Source organism: Chelonia mydas, chromosome 10 (genome assembly GCF_015237465.2).
Source record: "Chelonia mydas isolate rCheMyd1 chromosome 10, rCheMyd1.pri.v2, whole genome shotgun sequence".
Classification (NCBI taxonomy): Eukaryota; Metazoa; Chordata; order Testudines; family Cheloniidae; genus Chelonia; species Chelonia mydas.
This window is the reverse complement of record NC_051250.2, coordinates 16,609,916-16,631,402: the sequence shown is the minus strand read 5'-3', so window position 1 is coordinate 16,631,402 and position 21,487 is coordinate 16,609,916. Positions and strand designations below refer to the sequence as shown.

General features: G+C 47.2%; 1 protein-coding gene across 2 annotated transcripts; it reads right to left on the bottom strand.

The window, feature by feature from the left end:
* Positions 1 to 5,384: 5,384 nt before the first annotated feature.
* Positions 5,385 to 14,637, bottom strand: LOC119567284 (zona pellucida sperm-binding protein 2-like). Of its 2 annotated transcripts, XM_043524448.1 has the most exons (18): positions 14,543 to 14,637; positions 14,377 to 14,453; positions 14,083 to 14,166; positions 13,912 to 14,006; positions 13,344 to 13,505; positions 12,713 to 12,757; positions 12,300 to 12,464; positions 10,791 to 10,887; positions 10,507 to 10,688; positions 9,315 to 9,444; positions 8,090 to 8,271; positions 7,923 to 8,014; positions 7,696 to 7,820; positions 7,103 to 7,292; positions 6,500 to 6,635; positions 6,324 to 6,420; positions 5,682 to 5,771; positions 5,385 to 5,570 (listed from the first exon to the last, which is right to left on the bottom strand). In XM_043524448.1, the coding sequence occupies exons 1-18, from the start codon at positions 14,587 to 14,589 to the stop codon at positions 5,431 to 5,433; spliced, it is 2,136 nt and encodes a 711-aa protein (XP_043380383.1). In that variant the 5' UTR covers positions 14,590 to 14,637; the 3' UTR covers positions 5,385 to 5,430. The 2 variants fall into 2 exon arrangements, with proteins under 2 accessions (XP_043380383.1, XP_043380384.1); XM_043524449.1 differs by lacking the exon at positions 14,083 to 14,166.
* Positions 14,638 to 21,487: the final 6,850 nt, after the last annotated feature.

The window sequence follows — 21,487 nt, the reverse complement described above, 5'->3', positions numbered from 1 at the left end:
TGCAGCCCCAGCACACCAACAGCTCTTGGAAAACACCTGGGATGCTTCCTCATCACCTGCTAGCAGCTGACTCTGAGGCTGATGGTTTGCACCTGGCCCTGTTCTGTGCCTCAATCAGTGAGGAGGGGGTGGCTTAGAGTTAAAGCTCCTCTTTCAAGGGGATTGTATGCCCCTTTGTACAATTTTCTGTTTCCCTTCACTTTTAAGATGATTTTTGGTATCCATTTTTCCTTTCACCCTGCTCTTCCACCGCCTTTCTCCCTCCGCTGGAAGATGGGGCAAAATAGCTGATGAGCTAGAAACAGACAAATGCTTTGTGTGGCAGCCTTAAGCTCCCCGAGCCCTTTGCCCCTTACCAAGGAGAACACTTGGCATTGCTGGGCTCTTCTGCCCACTAAAACAGCCTGGTGCTCAGCCGTGGGGTTTGTAGGTCACCCCACGCTTGGGAACTATCCTCAGTAGCCCCCGCCCGGGAAATCTTCATTGCCAGGGTAGTTCTGTTCAGGAGGAACAGTTTGCCCAATATCTAGTTTGCCATAACTGTTACCAATGTGAATGAATCCTCCCAACCCTCGGGGAAGTAGAGGAATGGTTGTCGTCAGTATTAATCTGTATGATGGAAAGGCCTAGAAACACATTGTTGAACCCTATTCTATTGATGGGGAAAAGTGAGACACAAAGAGATCAAGTGATTTGGCCAAAGCGACTTAATTAGGATTTGCTTTATAGTAGCACTTTGCCCCCCCACTCCTCCATCCCCCCGTGATCAGGGCCCCTTTGTGCTAGGTGCTATTGAATGCACTGAGAGACAGTCCTGCCCCAAAGACTTCACAATCTAAAGAGACAACACAGAAGAAGGGTGGCAGAAAGGACGGATTATTATCCCCATTTATACAGACAGGGATCTATGTTACAGAGTGATTAATGCTAAGGTCACTCAGAAAGCGAAGAGAAGAGCTAGCACATGAATTCAGGTCCTTTACTTGAAGGACTGGGCCACAAGTCAGTGGCAGAGCCACAGAGGTATCCAGGGTCCCGTTATCTAGTTACCTCCGCTGACCACTAGACCAATATTGAATGCAGTCCCAGATCTACAATTATTATTTATTTGTATTACCATCATGCCTTGGAGCCCTCATCAGGGACCGGGACCCCATTGTGCTAAGCGCTGTACAAACAGAGCCAAAAGACAGCTCCTGCCCCAGAAAGCTGACAGCCTAAGTATAAGACAGGAGACAACAGAAGGGCACAAACAATCAGACAGGTGAATACAAGGAAACTAGGAAACAGGATTGCTCAGCATGGTGGGCAGTGGTCTCAGCACTCCAGCGGCCTACGTGTTGTCAAGTCTTTTGTAGGCATCACAGGAAAGGAGACTTTGAGGAGGGATTGAAGGTGAATAATGAGGTGAATTTGTGATGTTGATGGGGAGCTCCTCCCAGGTGTGAGGGGCAGCATGGGAGAAATCACAAAGGTTCTTGTTTCAAAATTTCACAGGGAAGACAATGCAGGCACATTTTGATAGTGAACTCCATAAAGCAGCTCCAACACCAGTTGGACAAGGTATATCTCTGCTCCAAAACTAAAACAAAGAGTGGAGGAAAATTCAAAGTTAAGGCTGGCATCTCTTTCGCAAGGTAGGATGGCCCAAAACCTCAAAGGTAATTCCCATTGAAAGAAATGGGAGTTAGGCACCTAAATACCTTTCAGGATCTGGGCCTCTCTCTCTATCCTAGCTTTGAATGTCGTATTTGTTCCCCAAGAAGAAAAAGAAAAAGGATTTGTAAGGAAATGCCAACAGACCTTTAATTGCAGTGGTAGGAACAACGCTGCTCTAAAAATCCTTCAAATATCCATCTTCCTAAAAAGTAGCTTTGAAAACACACAACTTCTAGTGCCTCACTTTTATTCAGAAACCAATGAGTCCAGATAGGCTTAGTTTAATTCCCCTGCTAATAGTGCACTCATTGTCCAGGCCACTTCCCTACAGAAATGAATTATGTGCCTGGCTGCTCCCATGATGTTCTTCACCAAGGGACAGGTCCTGCAACTTGCTGCCGCTCCTTAGCAGTTACTGGCTTTATCAGGCACTGAGGGTACTTGGTTACTTGCACAGCTGGTTCCTAGAGTGTCTGTACTACTTATTAATCAGATGGAGCTGCAGTTTTCAACCTGGGGTCCACGGACCCCTGGGAGACTGCAGACTATGTCTAAGGGGTCCAGGAAAGGTGACTAGGAACAGTTTCAGATCCCCGAAAAGGCATTCTGGTTTTCTGATTAACCAAAAGTATGTGAATGTGTGTGTATTTGCCTACAAGTCAAAACCTGGAAGTGTTGTCATTACTACAGATGCCCACAGTTTCGTGCTCTTTCTCACGCCACATCAAATGCTGTGCTGAGCATGTGCAACATTGATAGTTAAATCCCGTTCAGTTTGACACTACACCAGTAGAAAAGCAGAGGATATGCTGCTTTTAGAGGCAGTTACTTTCATATACCAAGAGCACTAGCAGGGCTAGGTCTGGTCATTATCTGTTTAATAGTCCTCTTTGCAAGCGAAATGCATGCACTGCCATTGAAATTTGGCTATGTGAGACTAGCATTAGTCTCCTTTCCACCATGCTATTTCAAGTCATACGCTAAGTGAGATAGCAGAGCTTTGAAAACCGTGTTTGCTCCCTGGCATCTCTTCGCACCCCTTGCCAGGGGCAGCAGCTCTGCATAATTTTGGGTGGTGCCCAGAATGGGTCCAAGTCCCACCCCCACACACCTGCCTCAGACTCTGGGAGGGAGTTTAGATGCAGGAGGGGTGCAGACTCTGAGAGAGACTTTGGGTGCTGCTTGCAGGCTCTGGCCTGGGACAGAGGGTTAGGGTGCAGGGCTGGGCCAAGGATGAGGGATTTGGGATGCAGAAAGCAGGCTGCCCTGGGGCTGGGGGCCAGAGAGGAGAATCCCCCCAGCCCTCTACCCCCCTGGCAGCAGCAAGTACTGGGGAGGGAGGAGGGCCCCTCCCCAGCACAACACTCATCCAAGCCCTCCGCGGCTGCTGCTCAGAAGGTCCAGCCAGGATAATCCCCCACAATCAGGTGCAGCTCACTACCCCTGCCCCTTGCACAGTGTAGGCAATACAGAGAACTATATACAGGACTAGGCCTCCTAATGGAGTTCTTAGAGCAAGGAAGGTGATTTACCTAGAGAGGTACCGTGGGGAGTGGAAGGGGGAGAAATCCTCACTGGAAGCCCCCTCAGATTCTGCCAGCAGCCCTCTAACAGTGCTTCCTCACTGCTATTACTTGAGCTTCCCTTGATATACAAACATGAGAAATGGAGTAGGGTTAGGTGACAGGAATACTCAGGCATTCCAACAAAAGATCCTCAAACAGCAAAAGAAACGAGCACTGCTCTCATCCTAAGGTAGCTATAGTTAGCCTAAAGGATTATGTAGGGGAGGAAATTAGGAAGCAGTGAGATATTTACAGTTATTCATGCAGAGAAAAAAAAATCACAAGTTCAGACAATTTATCCCATTAAATTCTAACTTAAGAGAGAAAGCACAGAATTTTGGGAGGGGGGGGAAGATGTGTAGTAAGTGTTCAGTTCCATGGCACTAGAGATCCTAATTCTGCACATCTAGGAAAGTAGCAGCTGTAGAGAATACAGTCACTACAGATGCTAGTATAGTGATATCTGACACTAGGGTTAAGCTACTGTCCAGCCCCAGAAGAGAGGGCCCTCACGTTAATTATGCAATTGTGAGGAAGTTTGCTTTTCAGTTGTTTCTGAAACCATCTAAGCCTTTTGTCAGCCAGGCAAGTTACTCAGCCTTGAAGGGGGTGTAAATAGCCTGATGAAGAGTTCACTTTAAATCTAATGATAGCAGTTAGTAAGAAGATGGCTCTATTCTCTGTCTACCCTGCCTTTTTGGAAGTATCCTCACTGATCTTATGCTTGAAGGTCTAAGGCCATGGCCAGAGTAGGTAGGGACATTTTCCAGTTAAAGGTAGCAACTATGCTACAGTTGCTATATGTTATGCAGTAAATAAGCACCCTGATTTTCTAAGTAAGCCAAAAAAACTTCAAGCTAATCCCATTTCAAAACAAGAACCCCAACACTATGATTAGATGCACCTGGTGTGGAGCCCTGACTCTTCTTCCCCCTGCCCCAGAGGCAATAAAAAAAACAAACCCACCCACCCACCAAGCCAAAAACCAAGCCCAACTCCTGCATTCCCACCCCCACACCTTTGGCATGGAACTGCCTATTCCTGATCAATTGTCACTTGCTGCATGTAGTGTAGGTACCTCAGCCCACATGGAATTGTCAGAGACTATGGCAGAGAAGAGATGTTGCCAAAATAACCCTGTCAAAGACTCAGAAGGGACAGGGTTGATTTTAGCAAGATCTTGTTTTGGACAAGTCTACTTTTCTAGGTCTAGTTACTAGTCACCAACTGCTGCGTGGCTCTATGTTTTGTGTAGGGCAAGTATTGCCAATTCTGAAAATCAGGACTACAGTTTGTTCTTGCCTGCTGCATCTCTGGGAGCTGGTATTCACAGAAGACCACAGCTATGGAGGACCGCTTTATGAAACCCCTATTGCTGGCCCAAGTTTAAGCCTAGTATCTGCAAGGGTCACCACCACTATGCCAGGACACTTGAGCTACACAGAGCGTGGCTGGAGACCCTAGCCCTGCAACTGGATGGGTAAGCTAGAAGAGTAGCAGAAGGTTGACAGACAGCAATACAGTTGTCTCTTCAAAAATGCCCCATAGTGTCTAGTGTAGTGAGTCCAATTGCTTTTGTAATAGGCACTATGAGTGGTTAGTTTCATTAGTGCTAGACATGGTGCTGTTGGTATAAAGAACAAAAGATCTCCTAAAACATAGGTCTAGTACGCAGACTCTTGCGGATCTACCTTGCTGCTACTGCTGATGTACTGACAGGCATTAACTTCTACTGGTTGAGTCGTGGATAGGATCAGAGGAAACATGGAGCTCTTAAACTCAAAGACCAAGCACCCAGGGTTGTCACCTTAATGATGACTGTAGGTTAGGTTGAGATTAGGCTCAATCTCTCCTTGGTGTATCTACAGAATAAGGGCTCTAAAATACCAGCAACAATACAAGTGCCTTCACCCTACCACATTAACTGAACAATAAGGAGCAGCTGTATAGTAGAATAGGTACTTATGACAGTTAAACAATGAATTAGGACAGTTGTCAGGCTAGCACAGTTACTATTGAGTTAACATTTTGTACCATGGGATTGGCTGGTTGGTTTGTCTGGGCTTTAGAGATGAGCCAAGTCTCACTGGCTTCTGTTGGAAACTAGAAGCTAGATATCAGAAGTAGCCACTTCTGAAATAAAGGAGAGAGTCCACCATGAACTAGTGCATCCAGCAGTTTATTTTGTCACAAGTCATTTAGCATATCACTTTCCCATTACAGCTTTTGTCCTCTTCAGATTTTTAAAGAGAGCCACTGACACCAGTGCAGTGACCATCAGGCCAAGGACCACAGTAGCTGCTGCTACTACAGTGGTCCATGCTCCTTCTCTCAGTGGAGTTTCTTCTGTAGGGAGGAAAAAAGGTAGAACCACAAATTAGTGGCCAGATTATGCCATAACTTGGCTTGGCAACAACATGCCTCAGTTAGGTCAAGGAGAGGGCATTTGTTCCGTACCTTGGGTTGAAGGCCATTCGTCTGCTACAAAGCGAACAGCACCAGGTAAGCTTGCTACACCGGAGTTCTCTGCTTGCATCACAACAACATCTGCAAGAGATTAGTCACCACATAATTCTGACTAACTGGAGTCTGGAAACCCACAAATAGCCAGTTAGTTTACTATATATTCCAGTTCTGTCCAGAGACCATCGATAGGAATGCTTCAACGTCTAGAAAACATGGTCTACAAGAAGGTGGAAAAGTGGGTTCTTTAGTCCAGAAAAGACAACTGAGCAGTACCTTACTTTGACATGCTTGAAGACTTCCCACTGATAACAGTGCTGATTCTCCTTATAAAGAAGGTGATCCAATCAGGGGCTTCAATCACAGCAAGGGATGTTTAGGTTAGGAAAGGTTTCTCTCCTAATGTCTAACTGCAAGGGTAGGCAGGCACTGGAACCAATTTACCTAGATGGTTTGCAGAATTGGTCACTGGTGGTTGTTAAAGGAAAGTAGAGCTGGGCTAGATAGTACTTAGTCCTGGTTGAGTGCAGGAGACTAGGAAACCTAGCAAGTTCCCTTCCACACCTACATTATTCTGCTGTGGTAGGACAGCATGTTTACGTGACATTCTAGTTGCCAGCAGCGATTAAATCCTACCTCGTTTGTTTCTGGCTGAGGGAGGACATCGTGTTGAACACAGAGGGGAGTCTGGATGAAGTCCGTCACAGAGAAGAGCACTGCAGTGGAAGTACACCTACAGCAAAGATAAGGGAGAGACATTTGGAGCACAGGAAGCCCGAGCCTTTAGCTAGTGCTAGAGGGACTGCACTTACTAGGCTAGTGAGAGCCTTGTCACCCGCTACAAAGGCGAAGGTCTTCACTTCAAATCTCTGGCGATAGTTGGGATAGCTGACTGCTAGGCCCACTGGATGAAATGCGGTTCTGTAGTTATCTAGTTCATAGTCACACCTACAGGAGATCATGTAGAAAGGCAGCTTTTCAGAGAGATTTCAACTGACCTCAGGCAAGAAGAGACTTGGAAGGTTTCCATCATTTACATTCCAGTTTAATATTTAGTCCATGACCCAAGAGACCCTCAATACTGTTCCCTAGAGATCTGCCAGAGCTTGGAAGCCTGCATTAGGACAGCAATTCATTGAGGTTTTGAGTCACTCAGTTTGAGCCATTAGAGTGACAGTTGGCATTTACACACTGTAGTCCTTGAGCACGTGCACTCTCAAATGTCTAGCTTGACCTAAGGCTAGAGCGACCTACACTTTGTGGTCAGATCATAGCCAGACAGCAACCCTTTGCTCCTACATCCATGTGAGGAACATGGCGCTCACAGCTCCAACAAGCCTTTGCATAGCATTTCAGGGAAACACTTGAGCAGGCCAGCCTCACCTGTGTTCCTACAGGAGTTGGAATATACCTACCCATCCACAACAACGTTCCACCGGGGCAGAGAGCTTGGATCTTGCGATGTTGTTGCCCAACAGTCATCCAGTACCAGTCGGATGTTGGGGTCATTGCGGTTCAGAACTTGCACTTCCAAGAAGATTGGTTGCCGCAGATATTTCACAATAGGGTACTGGTCGTCACTGTAGGGCTGCATGTAGGAGTCATCTGAAAAAACCAAGTACGGCAGAGTTGACAGCCCAGTTCACAATAGGTCGGAATCTCAATCTAGAGAGATGAAGCAGCCAGCTATGTAAGAAGTCTGGTACTGTAGGTGCATAGAAGGACACAGCTAGTGGGTGCTTTAGGTGAACTCCTTGCACAGGGAGAGAAAAAGCCTCCTAAACCCAACATCCCTATTGGATTCCCCCATAGCAAGAGGCTCTATTAAAACCTAGCCTGCCAGGTCTAGGTCACAGACCAGCCGTGATGGAATCATGCCACCCCCGGATATCAAAAGGTCTCTGGGTCTACTGCTCTGGATAGTAGGGACCGAAGAGCTCCCTTGACTATGGAGGGAATCACTTCATTTCTGCCCTGGACACCATTTGCGGCTAGATGCAAGCTTTACCTGGATAGATCAGCAGGATCAAGGAGAGAGGACCCTGGTTTATTGAAGAAACTGGAGGAGGGAGACTGCTTATCCTTATGCTCAGGGACGCATCACCACTTTTGTAGGTGCACACTACGGTCAGCCTGAAGGACAGAATGCACAGCATCAGGTTAGCTGGCTATTTGCCAGTCAGTCACTTTGCTTAGTGTTGCGATGGGCTGTCACCAGCAGAGTTGTGGACTGACCTGAATTCACTGTCCCTAGAAATCCTGCGTGGCGGTTGATCTGCCCACAAGGCACGCACTTCATTCTCATAAGTCGTCCTCTCGCCTTCAAACTACAGGGGATACAGGAGTCTTAGTGACTGCCCTGCCACTGGAGCGCCTTTAGCAGTCACTGTCCTGACACTTACCCTCTGCCTTGTCCCACACCTGTTCAGTGGGACGTGAAACCGAACCATGTCATTTGAGGGAGACTTGAAGACTGGTTTGCATGTAGGATCTCTTAGCCTGATGGTATCCAAGTCCAGGGCTGGTTTTGTCCTGTCACTCTGTACTTCAAAGTCCATGTAGCCATCCTGAGTGCACACAGCAGCTGAAACATTCAAGGAATTGGGATGGGTTGCTGTAGGGGACTCCAGGACATGGGGCTATGGCAGCTCCTGCCTCAGCTCAGTGAGGAACTACACCCAGTGTTTTAGCTGAGCTGTGTGTGCAGGGGCCCTGATGACCCCAGGAATTTTTCTGCACCTACTGGGTTGTCCCTGGTCTCCATTTTATAGAGCATAATCTGGAGGGCAAGGATCCTGCAACAGCTCATGCCCAGAAGCTCAAGGACCCATAAGCTGCTCACAAAGCAGTGCTCTAGGAGGATGAATCAGATTGGAGGGTAGGCTGGAGTCTACCCATTAGCCTGCCCTAACCAGCTCAGGCAGGGGAACCGGGTGTCTGGTTCTAGTCTACCACCTACTCCGTAGAGCAGGTAAACAAGGGCTGGGTGTCACTGCACCAGAGCCAATCCTTATACTCCCTTAAGGGGAGGAGCAGGGCAGAACAAACAGCCCTCCAGCAGCTGCTGACTGGCTGCAAAATGGGGGGAAAGTCCTCAGATGGAGTTGTGATTGGTTGTGCCTTCTGCCACCTCCATGAAAAGGGAGCTGTCATTACTACGTGGATTCTCAGAGGAGGAGTTAGGTGATCAGACTGTGTGAAGCCTCCCATCACCAAGCACTAGGTCATGTCCAGGTCACCCAAATGTCAACCCAAGAAACAGCCCTTCCTTTGCTAGTAAGGACGTCTATATATGACCCAGGAAACACGACCGCAACTAAATGGGCTCCAAGACAAAGGTGCAGAGAGCCCCTACATCGGAAGTTGCGCTTGCCAGCTACTAGGAGTTTGCACCAGACATATCTGCACTTGTAGCAGAGCTCAACCTATGGCTAAGTGTTCCCATCAAAGAGGGACCCTCCAGATTCATAGTGTAATGTGCTGAGGGTTTACTCAGTCTCCTGCATTAAGGAAATTCATTTCATGGAGCCACTGAGTTGCAACACTGCAAATGTTGATCAGCACTTCAGGGACAGCTAAAGCTGCACTACTACAGAAAGAGTTCCCAGAAAAAGCAGACCGTCTCACCTATTGGTGCATGTTGGTCACAGGGACACTCTGGATAAGTCACCATTGACACCATTTCTCCATGGAAGTTGAAAGCTAATCTTAGAGATGCCATGTATGACTGAAGTCCGAAGCAGCTCTCCTCATACAGCTGGAAGAGAGGGAGGCCATGACAGTTTGTAGCAGTACTGTCCCCTTGCAGGACAAGTTAAGGCTTGGCCTCTGAATCAGTCATTTAGATGGGACTAATCTAGCTAGGAATATTAGTGTCTCAGAAGGATACTTATCTGCCATTCTAATCCATCTCCTGGGTCAAGTAATAGGGATTTGGAGAGTTTAATATCAGTAACTGACTGAAACTGAAGTGTCTGTTCATGGAACGATGCATGTTAGACCTAGGTGGACCTTCCAAGTGAGCCATTCAAGTGTACTTTTGACCTTACAGAGAGTCAGCATGTGGCCCATTTTCTTTCAACTGGAACTCACGCTTACTTAGGGGCATCAGATTGCAGCACGCTATGTTCTGTCCACAGAACCATTCTGACCCCAAACGGACATTATCAGCAGCAACACAGCATGGTATTCCCTCCCCCTTCATATCTAAGCCTATTAGGCTAGCTTCCTCTTGTCCTTGCCTCTCATCCCATCCATTAGGCATGATCTATATCCTTCTGGAGAATTTCAGGAGGGTGCTTCAGGATTAGGAGTAGCAGACATGACACCTGTCCAGGCAAGCCCAGGGGTTGAGCTACTGGCATGACAAGACAAGGGAAGGATCAGGACTGTGGATACTAGAACAAGCAGCCTGAATTTGATGAGGTAGCAAGGGGTAGTTTGTTGACAGACCTTGCTAGAATGGTCTGCAAAGAAGATATCTAGATGTACTATCTGGAGAGCGCTGGGGCTTGTGGGGGTGTCAGGAAGGAGGTTGCCATAATGGAGACAGTTCTAGCTGTATTAGAGGTTATGCTTAGGAAGACTGAGGTGGTTGTGGGGGAGGGGAGGGGTCACAATACATACAGCTGCCGAGTGGTGGCATGAGAAGGTCTGAGGGAGTCAATACCAAGGCACTGACCAGACAATCAGTCTGATGGAGGCATCTGTAACTAAATCCTTCTCTACTCCATCTGTAGTCTGCACTTCATTTCAAGAAGAATGAATGGCAATTGTGACCTTTCCTAAAGGAGAGATTACTAGTTTGTAGGGAGCTTACTCTGGACTTCAGGATTCTTTTGTTGATGTGCAGCTTCACGCCCCTTCTCGTGTCCAGAGCAATTCCATTTGCTTGGAGTTGGGTCATGGGAATGTTTCTGTTGTCTATACTCACAGCAGAGAGGATCCCTGGGAAAGCTGGGATGGCAACAGTCATGTGTGTGGAGTTACAGGTTGCTGGACCTGCAAGAATAGCTCTGTTAGTTTCCAGAGACATTTTAAGGTACAAGTCCCTCTCGGGTCAGAGGAGGGACCAGCTTCCTCTGTGAAGAGAGGAAGTTTTACCTGGTGCACAGATCATTCTTGATTCTACAGTTAGCCGCTGGTCAGGAGGCCCATATGAAAGCTTGAGTGCCACAGTATATAGCATCTGGTTGTCTTGCTGCAGAGGATAGAAACGGTTGAGAACAGCAGGTTATTCACAGTGCAGTTCCCAGTGCCAGGTATAAAAGAAGTAGATTAGGATTCAGTGAGCCAGGCTCTAGTTCTGAAGAGACTGCAGAGATTATGAGAAGTCTTGCAGGGCATGTTAGCCACTGGAGTTACACCCTAGCCGTTTCACATTACTCCTACACACAGGAGTTCTTGGGAAGCGTGTACAAGCTCCATTCTAGGCCCTCATGCACCACATGGAGTCATGGCCAGAAGTCAAGCTGCAGCTGTTTCAGTAGGCTGGTAGCTCTCACACTCCCATTTCCAGATGCCCTCATGGACTGCATGTAGAGTCAGACTAATCAGACTGCCCCAATAGCTCAGACTAGTGAGCCTCAGAAGTCTGAGACTTCTCACGGTTTCTATTTATAGACACCATCATTTGGTGTCAAGGTTCCTCCCCCACTCTGAACTCTAGGGTACAGATGTGGGGACCTGCATGAAAAACCTCCTAAGCTTATCTTTACCAGCTTAGGTCAAAACTTCCCCAAGGTACAAAATATTCCACCCTTTGTCCTTGGATTGGCCGCCGCCACCAAACTAATACTGGTTACTGGGGAAGAGCTGTTTGGACATGTCTTTCCCCCCAAAATACTTCCCAAAACCTTGCACCCCACTTCCTGGACAAGGTTTGGTAAAAAGCCTCACCAATTTCACTAGGTGACTACAGACCCAGACCCTTGGATCCTAAGAACAATGAACAATCCTCCCAACACTTGCACCCCCCCTTTCCTGGGAAATGTTGGATAAAAAGCCTCACCAATTTGCATAGGTGACCACAGACCCAAACCCTTGGATCTGAGAACAATGAAAAAAGCATTCAGTTTTCTTACAAGACGACTTTTAATAAAAATAGAAGTCAATAGAAATAAAGAAATCCCCCCTGTAAAATCAGGATGGTAGATACCTTACAGGGTAATTAGATTCAAAACAGAGAACCCCTCTAGGCAAAACCTTAAGTTACAAAAAAGATACAGACAGAAATAGTTATTCTATTCAGCACAGTTCTATTCTCAGCCATTTAAAGAAATCATAATCTAACACGTACCTAGCTAGCTTACTTACTAAAAGTTCTAAGACTCCATTCCTGGTCTATCCCTGGCAAAGACAGAATATAGACAGACACACAGACCCTTTGTTTCTCTCCCTCCTCCCAGCTTTTGAAAGTATCTTGTCTCCTCATTGGTCAGTTTGGTCAGATGCCAGCGAGGTTACCTTTAGCTTCTTAACCCTTTACAGATGAGAGGAGCTTTCCCCTGGCCAGGAGGGATTTCAAAGGGGTTTACCCTTCCCTTTATAGTTATGACAATTTGCCTATGGCAAGTTTTGCCTTTTGGCCTCTAGACAGTCTTGTGCACCTACCTTGTAAGAGGTGACTCCAGTTGCACCAAAAGAAACCTGGAAGATTAGGTTGTTGCTGTCAGCTAGGAATGTATACCCTTGCTGCATGGCTTGCCTAAGGCTTAGCCTGTGTGTTCGTGTTCCATCATCTATGGACAGTATCCAGGCCATCTGAGATTCTGTAGTCTGCAATTTGAGACTTCTGGTCAGTCAGGCATAAGGTTTTTCATTACCGAGCCAGGGGGTTATTGTTCTTATCTTTAAGAAGCGTTAAGGCTGCTGTGTGTGGCAGCTTGGCTAACCAACACTAGAGAGATACTGAAGGGTCCAGTTTAGCAACCATCACCAAAGTGGCAGTTTCTACATGCAGCGGTTCTACTTTAGAGGCATTTTACATTGCACACCCAGCCCCCATTTTGACCAAAGTTTCATACCATGTGTTCATCAGCAAAACTGGGAAGGAGTCTTGGAAATACAACCTGAAAGAGAACAGGACAGCAGCTGACTGCAAAGAACACTGTTCAAAGAGAAGAGGATACCAAGCAAGCTTTCCATGGTGAATGGAACAAGGAGCCTCTAACCGATTAGAGGAATGGAAGCTTTCAGGGAGTCTGAGGAAGAGTGCTGCAGTGGCTAGAGGCCTGGCTTGTTTCTGGAGGGACAAGGTGGGGAAGCAGCAAATGCTCTTCTCCCCCTGTAGTTTAGTGCACCTGTGCCCAGGTTGACAGCTACTGACCGTTAGCCAAAAGAGGGGTCTACATAATTCAGTAAGCTGTGCCAAGCCTAGCCAGGGAAGCCCTTAGAAGTACACGGAGGTGGTAAAGGTAACTAGCTAGAGTTTTTACAACTAAGAAGGCTAGTCTTTAATCTGAGTCTTCCCAGAGATCAGGAAGGGGAAAATCCACTTATCATCCTGCTAGTCAGTCTTGTTTCCTTACTCCCACCACCCAAAGAGAGTCTACAGACACATCTTTAAGATTTGACTGAGATGCCATTGAGGTGTCGGACTCCTCTACAGCTGAGAGCAGTTCCCTTTCCAAGGGATTCTCAAACTGCCCCACTTACTGCCATGAAGTCTTCAGTACAGTTTGTAGCTCCTGTAAAAATAGTAGGGATGACTTCATCTGCTTGAAGAGAATCACAGCCAATACTGTAGGTTACGTTCTTGTCCCTTGCAATGGTTTTGTTGGGCACCAGCAGCTCTAGTCTCAGCTGGTGTTGGTCATGCTAGAGCAAGAGAACACACTGGTCAGAATAAGGCAGTGGCACAGTTTCACATTACTAGAGGTTGCCTCAGATCAGCAATTAGAGCCAGCCCTCAGAGGCCACATGTTCAAGTTGAGAATTTGCTTCAGCTGAAGTTGCTGTCTATAGAAGAGGCAGGGTTAGTTTTTAAAAGTGGCTCTGTATTTGCATTGTTACTCAAAGGAAGGAATTTGATTTGTTGGGAGCCATTCGATTAGTCATTATTCTATGGAAGCACCACCTCAGTGGGTGCTCTGGAGAGAAGGAGTCTTCCAGGAAAGAGAGATGGTACATTACATACCCAACTACAGTGTTGGGTCACTTAGTGGGTGTCACTTTAGACCCTCTGTCAAGTGAGCATGTTCCCAAGGCAGAGGGACAGTTTTACCTCTAGTCTGGTGCAGTTCACATACAGAGCAGTTAGAGTCAGCCTCTCATGATCCACCGTGTAGTCACAGTCTACAATCTCTTCACCACTTGCATCTAGAAAGAGTAAGCTGGTCAGCTATGCTGCTAGAAGTTGCCTTGAGAACCTAGCTAAACATGCAGCAATACCTACCAACTACATGGACCTGCCAGAAGTTGCTTCCAAGCTCTCTGGGAAACCCAATCAACATTTTGTCAGTGTGACAAGACACCGTCCCTACAAGAGGAAGTGAGCAGTCTGATATCAACTCCTTGCAACACAGGATAGTAGACAGCATACAGGCTGTTAGTATGCTAAAACCCACTCACTCCAGCAAATGGAGAGGAGTATCACCCCAGGGTCAGTAAAACTATCCTATCAGCCTCAAGACAAGTCCACCCCCACCCCACCCCCCTCCAACCACAATCAGGGGAATGTCCTGGTTACCTGGGAAGTCTAGAGCCATGGAACTAGTAACACCAGCTGTCAAGGGCACTATAAGGCAACCTAGTAAAAGAAGCAGCCTGCAAACAAGAGAGAAGATGCTCAGAAGCCAGCACAGCAAACAGAACCTTCCCTATACAGGGCCCTAACCAACCCACCCCACACTTACCACATGCTGTAAAAAGACCAGCCTAGCTGTAATACAGGCAACCTCATGGCTGAGAGTCAAGCCACCCACATGAAGGCACCAGAACAACTCACCTCCTACTCAGCTACAGGGGTTATATAGGAGGGGCTGCAGCCCCAGCACACCAGCAGCTCTTGGAAAACACCTGGGATGCTTCCTCATCACCTGCTAGCAGCTGACTCTGAGGCTGATGGTTTGCACCTGGCCCTGTTCTGTGCCGCAATCAGTGAGGAGTGGGCGGCTTAGGGACAAAGCTCCTCTTTCAAGGGGATTGTATGCCCCTTTGTACAATTTTCTGTTTCCCTTCACTTTTAAGATGATTTTTGGTATCCATTTTTCCTTTCACCCTGCTCTTCCACCGCCTTTCTCCCTCCGCTAGAAGATGGGGCAAAACAGCTGATGAGCTAGAAACAGACAAATGCTTTGTGCGGCAGCCTTAAGCTCCCCGAGCCCTTTGCCCCTTACCAAGGAGAACACTTGGCATTGCTGGGCTCTTCTGCCCACTAAAACAGCCTGGTGCTCAGCCGTGGGGTTTGTAGGTCACCCCACGCTTGGGAACTATCCTCAGTAGCCCCCCCGGGAAATCTTCATTGCCAGGGTAGTTCTGTTCGGGAGGGACAGTTTGCCCAGTATCTAGTTTGCCATAACTGTTACCAATGTGAATGAATCCTCCCAACCCTCGGGGAAGTAGAGGAATGGTTGTCGTCAGTATTAATCTGTATGATGGAAAGGCCTAGAAACACATTGTTGAACCCTATGCTATTGATGGGGAAAAGTGAGACACAAAGAGATCAAGTGATTTGGCCAAAGCGACTTAATTAGGATTTGCTTTATAGTAGCACTTTGCCCCCCCCACTCCTCCATCCCCCCGTGATCAGGGCCCCTTTGTGCTAGGTGCTATTGAATGCACTGAGAGACAGTCCTGCCCCAAAGACTTCACAATCTAAAGAGACAACACAGAAGAAGGGTGGCAGAAAGGACGGATTATTATCCCCATTTATACAGACAGGGATCTATGTTACAGAGTGATTAATGCTAAGGTCACACAGGAAGCGAAGAGAAGAGCTAGCACATGAATTCAAGTCCTTTACTTGAAGGACTGGGCCACAAGTCAGTGGCAGAGCCACAGAGGTATCCAGCGTCCTGTTATCTAGTTACCTCCGCTGACCACTAGACCAATATTGAATGCAGTCCCAGTTCTACAATTATTATTTATTTGTATTACCATCGTGCCTTGGAGCCCTCATCAGGGACCGGGACCCCATTGTGCTAAGCACTGTACAAACAGAACCAAAAGACAGCTCCTGCCCCAGAAAGCTGACAGCCTAAGTATAAGACAGGAGACAACAGAAGGGCACAAACAATCAGACAGGTGAATACAAGGAAACTAGGAAACAGGATTGCTCAGCATGGTGGGCAGTGGTCTCAGCACTCCAGCGGCCTACGTGTTGTCAAGTCTTTTGTAGGCATCACAGGAAAGGAGACTTTGAGGAGGGATTGAAGGTGAATAATGAGGTGAATTTGTGATGTTGATGGGGAGCTCCTCCCAGGTGTGAGGGGCAGCATGGGAGAAATCACAAAGGTTCTTGTTTCAAAATTTCACAGGGAAGACAATGCAGGCACATTTTGATAGTGAACTCCATAAAGCAGCTCCAACACCAGTTGGACAAGGTATATCTCTGCTCCAAAACTAAAACAAAGAGTGGAGGAAAATTCAAAGTTAAGGCTGGCATCTCTTTCGCAAGGTAGGATGGCCCAAAACCTCAAAGGTAATTCCCATTGAAAGAAATGGGAGTTAGGCACCTAAATACCTTTCAGGATCTGGGCCTCTCTCTCTATCCTAGCTTTGAATGTCGTATTTGTTCCCCAAGAAGAAAAAGAAAAAGAAAAAGGATTTGTAAGGAAATGCCAACAGACCTTTAATTGCAGTGGTAGGAACAACGCTGCTCTAAAAATCCTTCAAATATCCATCTTCCTAAAAAGTAGCTTTGAAAACACACAACTTCTAGTGCCTCACTTTTATTCAGAAACCAATGAGTCCAGATAGGCTTAGTTTAATTCCCCTGCTAATAGTGCACTCATTGTCCAGGCCACTTCCCTACAGAAATGAATTACGTGCCTGGCTGCTCCCATGATGTTCTTCACCAAGGGACAGGTCCTGCAACTTGCTGCCACCCCTTAGCAGTTACTGGCTTTATCAGGCACTGAGGGTACTTGGTTACTTGCACAGCTGGTTCCTAGAGTGTCTGTACTACTTATTAATCAGATGGAGCTGCAGTTTTCAACCTGGGGTCCACGGACCCCTGGGAGACTGCAGACTATGTCTAAGGGGTCCAGGAAAGGTGACTAGGAACAGTTTCAGATCCCCGAAAAGGCATTCTGGTTTTCTGATTAACCAAAGGTATGTGAATAGCTCCGCCTACAGGTCAAAACCTGGAAGTGTTGTCATTACTACAGATGCCCACAGTTTCGTGCTCTTTCTCACGCCACATGAAATGCTGTGCTGAGCACATGCAACATTGATAGTTAAATCCCATTCAGTTTTCAGTCTAAGACTTATATGGTAGGAGTCCCCAGACCACAGGGTGAATTTCAGTCACCTCCCTTTGAAAATGTTGAGGGGTCTACCCGTGAAAAAAGGCTGAAAACCACTGAGCTCCAGGAAATGCAGCTTTACTAGTAAGGGCAGTAGTGAAGGGGATTAGAGAACTCCTGCACTAGCTGTGCAGCTGTTTACAAGATATGCATTTGCAGTTTTGGAGATGGACATTGGGCTGGATTCATGCTGTAGTAGGGGACAAAAGCTAAAGGGGAAACAAAAGGAGATTGTGAGCTTTCATTGCTCCCCATGCATTTCCTTTTGCCTGAGGTGCGGTCTCCTAAAGTGTGCTGGTTTATTTCCCCCTGGGGAAAAGGCCCAGGACAATTTAGTTGTTTCTTCAGCACAGGGGTATATGAGCCACAGTGCAGGCAGAGGGGCCCACCCGCTTCTTCCAGAAAAAGAATATGTTCCATGGTTGCTCCTTAGAACAGTCCCTGGGGGGCTGCAGCTGTGTTCACACTCCCCCCGAGTAAGCCACATATGGCGGTTGTGTAATCCTGTAATTCGTGCCAGTGTGGGCACCACTCCTTCCCCACCCACATCCAAAGCAGCCCTGCTAGGGACTGTCGTGTTAGACAGTACTGATTGCTTGGGTACTGTACAAAGAAAACCCAGCAATGAACTCATCCATTCACACACACAGTAAGCCTGCTTGGAAGCCATGGAGATTGGTTTTGACCAGGTACTATGAGAATCACTTAGAGGCTGCCAGCCTCTTCAGCTGCCCCATGCTTTCCTTCCTCTACCCATGGCAGCAGGGGAGGGGAAGGAAAGTATTGGGCAGCTTTTACGCCTTTTACAGTACTAGAATGGCCTCGACTCCTACGGCCAAGTGCTTTGGCCAACAGAACTGGCTGGGCCTGTTTACGTAGCTTCCGTACAACTGGAGGCAGAGCTGTAGTTTACATGGACAGACTGCCTAGAGGGAAGCAAGGGCTGTGTTGGTTCCCGAGCTGGCGTTGGGTTTGACACTACACCAGTAGAAGAGCAGAGGATAGGCTGCTTTTAGAGATGGTTACTTTCAGGTACCAAGAACACTAGCAGGGCTAGGTCTGGTCATCATCTGTATAATAGTCCTCTTTGCAAGCGTAATGCATACACTGCAATTGAAATTTGGCTATATGAAACTAGCATTAGTTTCCTTTCCACCATGCTATTTCAAGTCATACGCTAAGTGAGATAGCAGAGCTTTGAAAACCGTCTTTGCTCCCTGGCATCTCTTCGCACCCCTTGCCAGGGGCAGCAGCTCTGCATAATTTTGGGTGGTGCCCAGAATGGGTCCAAGTCCCACCCCCACGCACCTGCCTCAGGCTCTGGGAGGGAGTTTAGGTGCAGGAGGGGTGCAGACTCTGAGAGAGACTTTGGGTGCTGCATGCAGGCTCTGGCCTGGGACAGAGAGTTAGGTTGCAGGGCTGGGCCAAGGATGAGGGATTTGGGATGCAGAAAGCAGGCTGCCCTGGGGCTGGGGGCCAGAGAGGAGAATCCCCCCAGCCCTCTATCCCCCTGGCAGCAGCAAGTACTGGGGAGGGACAAGGGCCCCTCCCCAGCACAACACTCATCCAAGCCCTCCACGGCTGCTGCTCAGGAGGTGTAGCCAGGATAATCCCCTGCAGTCAGGCGCAGCAGCCACCTCAGATAGTCCCCAGTGCTGCTCCCTCGTAGCTGGCAGCAGCCAGAGAGGGAGCGCACCACAGAGCTGCAGGGGGCAGCTGCCCACAGCAGGCAGGGATGCTCCAGGTGAGGCACACAGGGGTGGCAGGTGAGGCCTGCCCTCAACATTGGTGAAGCTGGGCCCTCCCAGGCCCTGAATTTTCTGGAGCCTGGGCACCATGGGCCCAAACAACTCACTGCCCCTGCCCCTTGCACAGTGTAGGCAATATAGAGAACTATATACAGGACTAGGCCTCCTAATGGAGTTCTTAGAGCAAGGAAGGAGATTTACCTAGAGAGGTACTGTGGGGAGTGGAAGGGGGAGAAATCCTCACTGGAAGCCCCCTCAGATTCTGCCAGCAGCCCTCTAACAGTGCTTCCTCACTGCTATTACTTGAGCTTCCCTTGATATACAAACATGAGAAATGGAGTAGGGTTAGGTGACAGGAATACTCAGGCATTCCAACAAAAGATCCTCAAACAGCAAGAGGAACAGGCACTGTTCTCATCCTAAGGTAGCTATAGTTAGCCTAAAGGATTATGTGGGGGAGGAAAGTAGGAAGCAGTGAGATAGTTACAGTTATTCATGCAGAGAAAAAAAAAATCACAAGTTCAGACAATTTATCCCATTAAATTCTAACAGAGAAAGCACAGAATTTTGGGGGGGCTGGAGGGGGGAAGATGTGTAGTAAGTGTTCCGTTCCATAGCACTAGAGATCCTAGCAATTTTGCACATCTAGGAAAGCAGCAGCTGTAGAGAATACAGTCACCTTAGATGCTAGTATAGTGATATCTGACACTAGGGTTAAGCTACTGTCCAGCCCCAGAGGAGAGGGCCCTCACGTTAATTATGCAATTGTGAGGAAGTTTGCTTTTCAGTTGTTTCTTAAACCAGCTAAGCTACTCAGCCTTGAAGGGGGTGTAAATAGCCTGATGAAAAGTTCACTTTAAATCTAATGATAGAAGTTAGCAAGAAGATGGCTCTATTCTCTGTCTATGCTGCCTTTTTGGAAGTATCCTCACTGATTTTATCCTTGAAGGTCTAAGGCCATGGCCAGAGGAGGTAGGGACATTTACATTTTCCAGTTCAAGGTAGCAACTGTACCACAGTTGCTATCTGTTATGCAGTAAATAAGCACCCTGATTTTCAAATTAAGCCAAAAAAAAAAAAAAAAAAAAAAAAAAGAAAAGGAGTACTTGTGGCACCTTAGAGACTAACCAGTTTATTTGAGCATGAGCTTTCGTGAGCTACAGCTCATGCTCAAATAAACTGGTTAGTCTCTAAGGTGCCACAAGTACTCCTTTTCTTTTTACGAATACAGACTAACACGGCTCTTACTCTGAAACCAAAGAAAAAAAAAAAAAGCTCAAGCTAATCCCATTTCAAAACAAGACCCCAACACTGTGTGATTAGATCCACCTGATGTGGAGCCCTGACTCTTCTTCCCCCTGCCCCAGAGGCAATAAAAAAAACAAACCCACCCACCCACCAAGCCAAAAACCAAGCCCAACTCCTGCATTCCCACCCCCACATGTTTGGCATGGAACTGCCTATTCCTGATCAATTGTCACTTGCTGCATGTAGTGTAGGTACCTCAGCCCACATGGAATTGTCACAGACGAGATGTTGCCAAAATAACCCTGTCAAAGACTCAGAAGGGACAGGGTTGATTTCAGCAAGATCTCATTTTTGACGGGTCTACTTTTCTAGGTCCAGTAACTGGTCACCAACTGCTGCGTGGCTCTATGTTTTGTGTAGGGCAAGTATTGCCAATTCTGAAAATCAGGACTACAGTTTGTTCTTGCCTGCTGCATCTTTGGGAGCTGGTGTTCACAGAAGACCACAGCTATGGAGGACAGCTTTAATAAACCCCTATTGCTGGCCTAAGTCTAAGCCTAGTGTAGTGGCTAGTATCTGCAAGAATCACCACCACTATGCCAGGACACTTGAGCTACACAGAGCGTGGCTGGAGACCCTAGCCCTGCAACGGGATGGGTAAGCTAGAAGAGTAGCAGAAGGTTGACAGACAGCACAATATTTTCTAGAATACAGTTGTCTCTTCAAAAATGCCCCGTAGTGTCTAGTGTAGTGAGTCCAATTGCTTTTGTAATAGGCACTATGAGTGGTTGGTTTCATTAGTGCTAGACATGGCGCTGTTGGTATAAAGAACACAAGATCTCCTAAAACATAGGGCTAGTACGCAGACGCTTGCAGATCTACCTTGCTGCTACTGCTGATGTACTGACAGGCATTAACTTCTACTGGTTGAGTTGTGGATAGGATCAGAGGAAACATGGAGCTCTTAAACTCAAAGACTAAGTCCCAGGGTTGTCACCTTAATGAGGACTGTAGGTTAGGTTGAGATTAGGCTCAATCTCTCCTTGGTGTATCTACAGAATAAGGGCTCTAAAATACCAGCAACAATACAAGTGCCTTCACCCTACCACATTAACTGAACAATAAGGAGCAGCTGTATAGTAGAATAGGTACTTATGACAGTTAAACAATGAATTAGGACAGTTGTCAGGCTAGCACAGTTACTATTGAGTTAACATTTTGTACCATGGGATTGGCTGGTTGGTTTGTCTGGGCTTTAGAGATGAGCCAAGTCTCACTGGCTTCTGTTGGAAACTAGAAGCTAGATATCAGAAGTAGCCACTTCTGAAATAAAGGA